At 46.2% G+C, this 12,414-nt stretch overlaps 1 protein-coding gene across 4 annotated transcripts in view; it reads left to right on the top strand.

Annotated features, from left to right (window-relative positions):
* The window catches only part of LOC129827460 (probable E3 ubiquitin-protein ligase MID2), a 321,932-nt gene extending 309,748 nt beyond the window's left edge, over window positions 1-12,184 (top strand). For all 4 annotated transcript variants that reach the window (XM_055888340.1, XM_055888339.1, XM_055888342.1 and 1 more), the window contains 2 exons: window positions 7,223-7,430; window positions 7,842-12,184. In XM_055888340.1, coding sequence (XP_055744315.1) covers window positions 7,223-7,430; window positions 7,842-8,256 — 623 coding nt within the window. In that variant the 3' untranslated portion in view covers window positions 8,257-12,184. The remainder of the gene's footprint in view (window positions 1-7,222; window positions 7,431-7,841) is intronic.
* The last annotated feature ends 230 nt before the right edge of the window (window positions 12,185-12,414 follow it).

Here is a 12,414-nt window from a genome sequence, read left to right as displayed (position 1 = left end):
AGGTAGAGAGAAAATGGGTCACAACAATCAAGAAACATTCATGGTGTTTGGTTGGTCCCCCTCCTCAAGCACACAGCGAGCAGCCATTAAGACGAAGTGTCGATGCCTTTAGGTACCACAGGATAAGTTTTAGTCAAAGCCTGAGGCCTCAGCAGTAAGATAGGAGGATTTTTTGGGGGGGGTTGTTGTCATATTTTTTCAGACGGCTGGGCAAGAAGCGGCTTAGAGATTTTAGCTTTAGCTTGTCACATTTCCAGGTTGGCTGAAACACGTTTCACAAATAACAGTGTAATAACATGGAATGTTAATCCACAAACTCCTTCCACTAGAAATACCACTGTGAAACAAATTGGAACATGAGCACTGGACTCTGGATGGGTAAACTGTACATAAGCCGAGCTGTTATCTACGCTATTACTAGGTAATCATTTAAGACAACCAGACATATATAGAATCACTTGATGTACTTATAAAGGCTGGGATTTCACATTGACAGGCTCAGACATTCATCATCATTCTCAGTAGAAAAAGAGTTGTCAATGAATAATACTGGTGTAGGGAGGATGGAGGAGGAGAGGGAGACATAGGGAGGATGAGGAGGAGGGATATATAGGGAGGAGGAGGAGGGATATATAGGGAGGAGGAGGAGGAGGGATATATAGGGAGGAGGGGCAGGAGGAAGAGCGATATATATAGTGAGGAGGAGGGATATATAGGGATGAGGAGGAGGAGGGATATATAGGGAGGAGGAGGAGGGATATATAGGGAGGAGGAGGAGGATATATAGGGAGGAGGAGGAGGAGGGATATATAGGGAGGAGGAGGAGGGATATATAGGGAGGAGGAGGAGGAGGGATATATAGGGAGGAGGAGGAGGGATATATAGGGAGGAGGAGGAAGAGGGATATATAGGGAGGAGGAGGGATATATAGGGAGGAGGAGGAGGAGGGATATATAGGGAGGAGGAGGAGGAGGAGGGATATATAGGGAGGAGGAGGAGGAGGAGGGATATATAGGGAGGAGGAGGGATATATAGGGAGAGGGAGGAGGAGGGATATATAGGGAGGAGGAGGGATATATAGGGAGGAGGAGGAGGAGTGATATATAGGGAGGAGGAGGGATATATAGGGAGGAGGAGGGATATATAGGGAGAGGGAGGAGGAGGGATATATAGGGAGGAGGAGGGATATATAGGGAGGAGGAGGAGGAGGAGGGATATATAGGGAGGAGGAGGAGGAGGGATATATAGGGATGAGGAGGAGGAAGGGGGATATATAGGGAGGAGGAGGAAGAGGGATATATAGGGAGGAAGAGGGATATATAGGGAGGAGGAGGGATATATAGGGAAGAGGAGGAGGAGGAGGGATATATAGGGAGGAGGAGGAGGAAGAGGGATATATAGGGAGGAGGAGGAAGAGGGATATATAGGGAGGAGGAGGAAGAGGGATATATAGGGAGGAGGAGGAGGGATATATAGGGAGGAGGAGGAGGAGGGATATATAGGGAGGAGGAGGAAGAGGGATATATAGGGAGGAGGAGGAAGAGGGATATATAGGGAGGAGGAGGAGGGATATATAGGGAGGAGGAGGAGGAGGGATATATAGGGAGGAGGAGGAAGAGGGATATATAGGGAGGAGGAGGAGGAGGAGGGATATACAGGGATGAGGAGGAAGAGGGATATATAGGGAGGAGAAGGAGGAGGGATATATAGGGAGGAGAAGGAGGAGGGATATATAGGGATGAGGAGGAGGAGGAGGAGGAGGAGGAGGGATATATAGGGATGAGGAGGAGGAGGAGGAGGAGGAGGAGGAGGAGGAGGGATATATAGGGATGAGGAGGAGGAGGGATATATAGGGAGGAGGAGAATAGGAGGAGGAGAGAGATATATAGGGAGGAGAGAGACGAGGAGGAGGAGAGAGAGAGGGATATATAGGGATGGGGAGGGAGGAGGATGGAGGAGAGGGAGAGAGGGGTGAGCAGGAGAGGATATATGGGGGGAGAGAGAGATATATAGGGAGGAGGAGGAGGAGGAAGAGGAGGAGGGATTATATAGGAGGAGGAGAGAGGTAAGAGGGATATATAGGGAGGAATGAGGAGAATATAAGGAGGAGAGAGAGAGATATATTGGGAGGAGAGAGAGAGGAGGAGGAGGGAGGAGGGATATATAGGGAGGGTGAGAGAGGGTAAGGAGGGAGAGAGTATATAAGGAGGGAGAGGAAGTGAGGAGGGAGAGAGATATATAGGGATATATAGGGAGAGAGAATATAAGGAGGGAGAGAGATATATAGGGAGGGAGGAGATTATTAGGGTAGGAGAGGGATATATAGGGAGGATGAGATATATAGGGAGGGAGGAGGAGGGATATAAGGAGGGAGAGAGAATAGAAGGAGGGAGAGGGATATATAGGGAGGAGGAGGAGGAGGTGATATATAGGGATGAGGAGGGAGAGGGATATATAGGGAGGGAGGAGGGATATATAGGGAGGATGAGAGAGAGGAGGAGGAGGGAGGAGGGATTATAGGTAGGAGGAGGAGGAGGATGGATATATAGGGAGGAGGAGAGGGATATTTAGAGGAGAGAGGAGAGAGGTGGAGAGAGAATATATAGGTGGTGGAGGATGAGGGATATTTGGAGGGAGGAGGAGGGATATTTGGAGGAGGAGGAGGAGGGATTATTAGGGTGGTGAGGTGGGGTGGGTTATGGGTGGAGGTGGTGGTGGGTTCTTTGGGAGGAGGAGGTGGAGGGTTTTTAGGGAGGTGAGTGGTGGAAGTGGGATATTGGGAGGTGTGGAAGGGGATATTTGGGAGGAGGAGGATGGGTATATATAGGGGGAGAGAGGATAGGAGGGAGTTAGAGGGTGTGTGGAGGAGAGGGTATATAAGGTGGTGGAGGAGGGATATATAGGGAGGGAGTGAGAAGAGAAGGAGGGAGAGAGTATATAAGGAGGGAGAGAGAAGAGCAGGAGGAGAGGGATTTATAGGGAGGAGAGAGAGAAGATAAGGTGGGAGAGAGTATTTAGGGAGGGAGGAGGAGGGATATATGGTGGGAGAGAGAATAGAAGGAGGGAGAGAGATATATAGGGAGGAGAGAGGGATATATAGGGAGAGATATAAGGAGGGAGAGTATAGGTAAGGAGGGAGGTGGGATATATTAGGGTGAGAGAGAATTAAGGAGGGAGAGAGAATATATTGGAGTGGAGGAGGAGGAGGAGGAGGGTGAGAGAATATAAGGAGGAGAGAGAATATAGGGAGGGAGAGAGAATATAGGGAGGGAGAGAATATAGGGAGGGAGAGAGAATAGAAGGAGGGAGAGAGTATATAAGGAGGTGGAGGAAGAGGGTATATGGAGGGTGAGGAATAAGGAGGAAGGGACTTTATAGGAGGAAAAGAGAGAATATAAGGAGGGTGAGAGATATATAGGGAGGGAGAGAGAATAGAAGGAGGGAGGGAGAATATAAGGAGGGAGAGAGAATAGAAGGAGGGAGAGAGATATATAGGGAGAGAGGAGGGAGGGATATATAGGTCGGAGGAGTGGAGAATATAGGGAGGAGAGAGGAGAGAGGGATATATAGGAGGAGAGAGGAGGAGGAGGAGAGAGGGATATATAGGGGGGAGAGAATAGAAGAGGAAGAGGGATATATAGGGAGGAAAGAGAGATAGAAGGAGGAGAGAGAGAAGAGAGGAGAGAGAGAGATATATGAGGGAGGAGGAGGAGGGAGGGGATATAAGGGAGGAGGAGGAGGAGGGATATATAGGGGGGAGAGAGAGATATATACGGAGGAGGAGGAGGGGGATATATTGGGAGAGGAGAGAGAATATATAGGGAGGAGGAGGAGGAGGGATATATAGGGAAGTGGAAGCAGGAGGAGGGATATATTGGGAGGAGGAGGAGGGGAGGGATTATAGGGAGAGGAGGAGAGAGGGATATTTAGGGAGGAGAGAGAGAGATTATAGGGAGGAGGAGGAGGAAGAGGGATATTTTAGGGAGGAGGAGGAGGAGGGATATATTAGGGAGGAGAGAGGAGGGAGGGATATATAGGGAGGGAGGAGGAGGAGGGATTATAGGGAGGGAGAGAGAGAGATATAAGGAGGAGGAGAGAGAAAGAGGAGAGAGAGAGTATATAGGGAGGGAGGAGGGATATATAGGGAGGAGGAGGAGGAGGGTATATAGGAGGGAGAGAGGAGCAGGAGGAGGGAGAGGGAGGAGGAGGAGGGAGAGAGGATATTAGGAGGGAGAGAGAATAGAAGGAGGGAGAGAGATATATAGGGAGGAAGAGAGGATATATAGGAGGAAAGAGAGAATAGAAGGAGGGAGAGAGATATATAGGGAGGGAGGAGGGATATATAGGGAGGAGGAGGAGGAGGGATATATAGGGAGAGGAGCAGGAGGAGGGATTATATAGGAGGGAGAGAGAATAGAAGGAGGAAAAGAGGGATATATAGGGAGGAGGAGGAAGAGGGATATATAGGGAGGGAGGAGAGAGGGATATATGAGGGAGAGAGGAGGGATATATGAGGGAGAGAGAGAGAATATGAGGGAGAGAGAGAGTATATAGGGAGGGGAGAGAGGGATATATAGGGAGGAGGAGGAGGAAGAGGGATATATAGGGAGGAGGAGGAAGAAGGATATATAGGGAGGAGAAGGAGGAGGGATATATAGGGATGAGGAGGAGGAGGAGGGATATATAGGGATGAGGAGGAGGAGGAGGGATATATAGGGAGGAGAAGGAGGAGGGATATATAGGGAGGGAGAGAGAGAGGTAGGAGGAGGGAGAGAGAGAGAAGATGAGGAGGAGGAGGAGGGATATATAGGGAGGAGAAGGAGGAGGGATATATAGGGAGGAGAAGGAGGAGGGATATATAGGGATGAGGAGGAGGAGGAGGGATATATAGGGAGGAGGAGGAGGGATGCAGAAGGAGGATGTTGGTGGGGGTTGAGGGATGCTTTGCAGAGGGCTTGCCCTGGTGTGGTAGGCCTTGTTCTCTGGGGCAGTGTCCTTGTGCTTTCTGCTTGTCTCTCTGACCCTCAGCCTGCAACCATGGCACATCATCTCACTGCCCTCCCTTTCTCCTCCTTCTCCTCCATGCCATCTGTCCATCGCTCTGTCTGTGTGTCCTGAGGGTAGAGCTGTCATCTAGTCCAGGTCTCGCTCTCTCTCTCTCCCTCTCTCTGTCTCTCTCTCTCTCTCTCTGTCTCTCTCTCTCTCTCTCTGTCTCTCTCTCTCTCTCTCTCTGTCTCTCTCTCTCTCTCTCTGTCTCTCTCTCCTCTCCCTCTGTCTCTCTCTCCCTCTGTCTCTCTCTCCCTCTCCTCTCTCTCTCCTCTCTACTCTCTCTCTCTCTCTCTCTCTCTCTCTCTCTCTCTCTCTCTCTCTCTCTCTCATTCTCTCTCGCACTCTCTCTCATTCTCTCTCTCTCTCTCTCTCCCCTCCCCCCCGTAGCAGGGAGCGTGATAGTGTCAGCCAGACTCCCTCTCCTTGCTTGTGACAGGTTTACTCCAGCGCATAATCCCAAACACTGCACTCATAAAGTGTGTGTGCTTTTCATAATATCCCTTCCTCTGATAGCTACAGCGCTTTAGATACACAACCAGAATGGGTACACGACTGACACAGAAACACATTGCTCCGGCTTTCATTCCATCTCCTCAGTGCCTCAACAATACACAGACACTAATAGAACAGTGAGCATCAGTGAATTACACGTCTGTCATTTATAAACTATTGTAGGAAAGATGAGATGTCCAATCTTGGTTGTGAAAATCGTTGTATTATTTATCCCGCGGAGGGAAGCCCTTCAACCATGGACTGACACCTCTGTCCTCTCTGACATCTCTCTGTGTCCCACATGACACCTCTGTCCTCTCTGACATCTCTGTCCTCTCTGACATCTCTCTGTGTCCCAAATGACACCTCTGTCCTCTCTGACATCTCTGTCCTCTCTGACACCTCTGTCCTCTCTGACATCTCTCTGTGTCCCCCATGTCACCTCTGTCCTCTCTGACACCTCTGTCCTCTCTGACATTCTCTGTGTCCCAAATGACACCTCTGTCCTCTCTGACATCTGTCCTCTCTGACACCTCTGTCCTCTCTGACATCTCTCTGTGTCCCAAATGACACCTCTGTCCTCTCTGACACCTCTGTCCTCTCTGACATCTCTCTGTGTCCCAAATGACCACCTATTCTATATATTATATAGTGCATTGGCATTTTGGGTTGCACCCCCGGTCTCTGTGGAAACAGGATGGAACCCTGTAATGAGGTAGTGATGACATTAAGTAACACCTTGGCGCTGTCTGTCACAGCCCTTTGATTTACAACTCTGTAGGTGTTGGAATACACTGGTAATGAGAGGGATGGCGTGCGTGTGTTTGTGATGACTGTTTCTGGTTTGTCGTTTGCCACGTCGGTGTGCGTCAGTGTGTACACGCCTGTGTGTTCGTTTTTTTGTACCTCTGTTGCCCGTCCACGTGCAGCAGCTTCTGTCCCTATTTTCTCCTCCCTCACTCAGCCAGCCAGACCCGCTCTCAGAAGCAGTCCCCAGGAAACCTGTGACAGAGCCAGTGTGTGTTTGAAAATGGCTGCGCTCGCCGAGATAAGCAGATCAAAGCATGCTATTCATGTAATTGGCTTTCAGAAGCACAGAGCCAAACCGTCTCATATCCGTGTGCAGTAACACTCAGTCGGAAGGGAGATTATTGGGGCAGGCAGGGAGGAGAGAGAGGAGGGGAGTGGATGGAGGGAGCTTCATTGTTGCTCATTAAAGCCGTGGAAGACGAGGAGGAGAAGCAGGGATGGAGGAAAAGGAGATTGGAGGTGTCCAGAGTTAAATGTCAGGTGGTTCAGAACCAAGGACAACCTCCAAGTATCCTACACATAGGCAGATAAAGATGTTCCTTTGTCATTGTATACCCACACTACCCATTTCATCCCCAAGTCTCTCTTTCTTTCTGTTTTCCCACTTTCTCAAATGATGAGCTCAAATGAAAATGTTCCATGGGCATGTTGCTATAGATGTAAATATGATGTTCCCTGTCATAAAACTCACAGTATTATTCACAATATCCTGTTTCTGATGTTCATCTGAGACACTTGAGGCTGAGTGTCCGCCTGTCTTTCTTCTGCTGCTGATGTCGAATGCTAATGTCTGCTAGACCTAGAGAACCTCTGTGAAGATAAACGACCCCCCCCCCCCCCGTCCCCGTCTTCTCCTCCACCTCTCTTCCAGGTCAGCCTTTTAAGCTGGATCCGAAGACGGCCCACAAGAAGCTGCGTCTGTCCAACGACTGCCTGACCATGGAGAAAGACGAGAGCTCCCTGAAGAAGAGCCACACGCCAGAACGCTTCAGTGGCACGGGGTCGTACGGAGCAGCAGGAAACGTCTTCCTCGACAGCGGCTGTCACTACTGGGAGGTGCTGCTGGGCGCCTCCACCTGGTGAGTTGTGAACTTGATAATACTGTATGTGCACTGTTCGTTGCCACACGGCTTCATGCAGAAACACTTCATTTTCCTCCCGTTCGATCATATAGTGGTGGAATAAGCTTTATCGATAGAAAATATGTATACTGAATGAAATATATAAACACTGCAGATTTTTTACTGAGTTACAGTTTATATAAAGAAATCAGTCAATGTAAAGGCCCTGATCTATAGATTTCACATGACTGGGAATACAGATATGCATCTGTTGGTCACAGATACTTAAAACAAAATGGGCCTCACAATGGGCCTCACGATCTCATCATGGTGTCTCCTGTGCACTCAAATTGACATTGATAAAAATGCACTTGTGTTTTGTTGTCCGTAGCATACGCCTTCCTGACACTCTGTAATCCCCTCTGACAGGTACGCTGTGGGCGTGGCTTACAAGTCAGCCCCTAAGAACGAGTGGAGTGGTAAGAACTCCTCCTCCTGGGTGTTCTCCCGCTGTAACAACAACTTCATGGTGCGTCACAATGGCAAGGAGATGCTGGTGGAGGCCAGCCACCAGCTCCGACGTCTGGGAGTCCTTCTGGACTACGACAACAACTCCCTGTCCTTCTACGACGCCATGAACTCCCAACACCTGCACACCTTCGAGGTCAGCTTCCTGCTCCCCGTGGCGCCCACCTTCATGATCTGGAACAAGTCCGTGATGATCCTGTCGGGGCTTCCGGTGCCGGACTTTGTGGACTGCCCTGAGGAACACCAGGAGGGGATGATGACCCTGTGTCGTCAGCAGGAGTCACCCTACATGTCGGGTCTGAAGGGCTGTCACTGAGTCCGGGACTGGGGGGATTCCCAGTCCCGGAGACCGACAAGGGCTTGGACTGGACTCTGAACTGGGCTGGGCTAGACTCACTTACTTCCTGAGCCAATGGGGTTGAATCTTTCTTCTCCTCAGCTTCCTACTTCCTCCTCTTCCTCATTTTACCCAGCTTTCCTTCTTTTCTCTTCATGGGTGGTTTGTTACATTACCTACTACTTGTCTCAGTGTGAGGATGTGTGTTGTTGTTTATGATATTTACAAATCAACACAGAAGCTTGACTTGCATTGTGTGACTACTAGTCTTGTATTATAAGAAACTTTATTGATCATGATTGAATAGAGGAAAACATGTTAATTATTTATGAATAATAAGTTGGTTTGCTTTTATTTTCTTCTCAATGTATTCATGGGACACTTTTTAGATTGGTCTTTATTTCCTCAGTGTTTAAAAGAAAGACAGAAAATGTATTTGGACATGGTTGTTCTTCCTCTAGATAGCATAGTGGATTTATCTTCTATAGAAATGGGATAAGATGATGAGGTTTATGCGATTTTTAACACAGTGAAGTTAACAAAACTGACGGATAAAAAAATTACGAAAGTTTAATATTCAAGGGAGGGAAGAGAGGGTTATAACATTCGATTTGCTATCGGTTTTGATGTCATAGCATGATCTGTATTTCCTCTGTGATTGGTTCACACTTCATGTTTTGTTTAGTTCTGTTTTGCTGTGAGAAAAGCATGCTGCATTATAGGATCCCACTTCACTGCCCTTCACTGGTTCACTTCCAGGTTATCATGAGGTAATTCTTGACTCCTGACCTATAGAATCCCTCACTGGTTCATTTCCAGGTTATCATGAGGTAATTCTTGACTCCTGACCTATAGAATCTCTCACAGTCACCACGGAGCTCCACCACCTCCCCTCACATCCAATCCTTGGTCGAGGTTTACCTATTCAAAAAAGGGGTGTGTTGTTATTGGCCGTTGATTTGTATAAAGTCCCAAGACAATGTAGATCTGTAATTTGTCTACCAGTTACCATCCCGATAGTCTATCTCTCATAGAAACCATCCGATTTCTATTCAAGAAAATCCCAAAACATTTCCCCAGATATGGTTAAGATTCCACAGAGAAGACCTTGTCCATCTATGACATCATTCAAAATAAGTAAAGCGTTACATCACCAAATACGTAGTATTTATTTGGGCTTTTTTTTTTTGTTTACGGCTTTGGTGGTGTGGACTATGATTTTAAATGATTTTCCTCTGATTTAAATTTCAGGGATTGAATACGTAGTGGGTCTGATCAAGACAATCAATAGTTATATTTATTATGCAGAGAAAACAGAAAGTAGTGTGTAGCTGAACTAGCATGATGTAATACTTTAGATACTAACTGTGTTAACTTACTGAAAACCAACGGGTGTTTTTTTTGTTCATCGAATTAAACGTAGTAGTGAAGATATTGGGAACAGACAGACTCGTACTACTGATGACGCCACCGTCCTGATGCCGGTATTTAGGACGTATAAAGGTATTTACTGCTTGTCCCAAATGGCACTCTATTCCCTATATAGTGCACTACTTTTGAATGTAAAACAAAAAAATTATGCACTATGTAGGGAATAGGGTGCCATTTCAGACACAGGATTTAGTTTTCCATGCTAAATGTCATATTTCCTGTTTTTTTAAGTTCCTGTTTTTAATTCGAAAGTACAAACTAACCATCAGGCAGATTTGTCTTTGGCACCGTGAAAGTGGGAGACGGAGAGACAGACCTATGAATGGATCTGTAACTAACTGGTCCATCCTCAAGCATCTTCAAAGAAACAATAGCTACTTTAAGGCTGGAGTGAGTCTTGAGTTCCATTATGGACCCAACAGAACACAGCGGTTCAATAGTAAGACGAGAATGGTGAGTTCCATTATGGACCCAACAGAACACCAGTTCAAGCCGATGAGAATGGTGAGTTCCATTATGGACCCAACAGAACACCAGTTCAAGCCCATGAGAATGGTGAGTTCCATTATGGACCCAACAGAACACAGCGGTTCAATAGTAAGATGAGAATGGTGAGTTCCATTATGGACCCAACAGAACACCAGTTCAAGCCCATGAGAATGGTGAGTTCCATTATGGACCCAACAGAACACAGCGGTTCAATAGTAAGATGAGAATGGTGAGTTCCATTATGGACCTAACAGAACACCAGTTCAAGCCGATGAGAATGGTGAGTTCCATTATGGACCTAACAGAACACCAGTTCAAGCCGATGAGAATGGTGAGTTCCATTATGGACCCAACAGAACACAGCGGTTCAATAATAAGATGAGAATGGTGAGTTCCATTATGGACCCAACAGAACACAGCGGTTCAATAGTAAGACGAGAATGGTGAGTTCCATTATGGACCTAACAGAACACCAGTTCAAGCGGATGAGAATGGTGAGTTCCATTATGGACCCAACAGAACACAGCGGTTCAATAATAAGATGAGAATGGTGAGTTCCATTATGGACCCAACAGAACACAGCGGTTCAATAGTAAGATGAGAATGGTGAGTTCCATTATGGACCCAACAGAACACAGCGGTTCAATAGTAAGATGAGAATGGTGAGTTCCATTATGGACCCAACAGAACACAGCGGGTCAATAATAAGATGAGAATGGTGAGTTCCATTATGGACCCAACAGAACACAGCGGTTCAATAGTAAGACGAGAATGGTGAGTTCCATTATGGACCCAACAGAACACAGCGGTTCAATAATAAGACGAGAATGGTGAGTTCCATTATGGACCCAACAGAACACAGCGGTTCAATAGTAAGATGAGAATGGTGAGTTCCATTATGGACCTAACAGAACACCAGTTCAAGCCGATGAGAATGGTGAGTTCCATTATGGACCTAACAGAACACCAGTTCAAGCTGATGAGAATGGTCTTCCATTTAAAGAGCTAGCTGAATACTGGACTCAAGAGGTCAGAGGTCTTTTAAATAACACTGCTTGGATTATAACAGGTGGTAACACTTCACCGTAGACCCCCTTACGTATGCATTCATAAAGCCTTTATAACAGCTACATAAGACATAACATCAGTTAAATGCTGTTATTAAGGGTAATATCAGTATTGACTGAAGCGGAGGTGTTTGTGCTCTCATTTCTCTAGCAGCAGATTTGGGAATGTTAGCCCTTACAAAAAAAAAGATTGCCGTTTTTAAAACTGCAGTAAAAGTGTAGTAACTACAGTCGATTGTGGTATTTTGGATGCAGTGATTGCAGAATAACTGCAGTTACACTGCAAAATTACTGCAGTAAAAAAAAAGTCTTATTTTGGACGCAGTATTTGCAACGTACTACAGTTATACTGCATTCTAACTACAGTTATACTACAGTGTACTGCAGATATACTGCATTCTAACTACAGTTATACTACAGTGTACTGCAGATATACTGCATTCTAACTACAGTTATACTACAGTGTACTGCAGATATACTGCATTCTAACTACAGTTATACTACAGTGTACTGCAGATATACTGCATTCTAACTACAGTTATACTACAGTGTACTGCCGTTATACTGCACTCTGACTGCAATCTTTTTCCGTAAGGGACGTTTCTTGAATTATCAGAAAGACGATCAATTTGAAGAAAACATCAGAGGTGAAAACTGTGGCTACTGATTCCTGGGCTGAACTGACAAGATACGTTGTACAAGAAGTGCATTTGACTGGGTCACCTACCGCATGCATGACTTGGTTCATACAGTCTGTGTATCTCACAAAGGTTTTTATAGAAACACATTCATCACAAAATGTCCATTTGAAATAGACAACTTTATTGAGACGTCTGTGTTCATGCATATCATCCAGGTAGTTTTGCTGTGCTTTGTGCTACTACTACTACTACCGGGATCAATAAACATACTGAGAATAATTGACTCTCTCTTTGTAGTTCAGTCACCTTCTAGACATGATGGAATAGATCATCATTTTGCATTTCTGTTGTGTTTCTAAAAGGGATTATTTTTTACAGCTCTAGAAATAGATTGTTTACTTCTCTCCTCTGATATTTGAATCAAAACAACAGCTGTATGTTCAGGAAAACTACATCAACACTTTTGTTTCAAAAGATCTCTGACTCGTAGAAAGAAAATTATATTATAT

The sequence above is a fragment of the Salvelinus fontinalis genome, chromosome 29 (assembly GCF_029448725.1).
Source record: "Salvelinus fontinalis isolate EN_2023a chromosome 29, ASM2944872v1, whole genome shotgun sequence".
NCBI classification, from domain to species: domain Eukaryota; kingdom Metazoa; phylum Chordata; class Actinopteri; order Salmoniformes; family Salmonidae; genus Salvelinus; species Salvelinus fontinalis.
The sequence above is the reverse complement of the archived record's forward strand: the minus strand, read 5'-3'. Positions and strand labels throughout refer to the sequence as shown.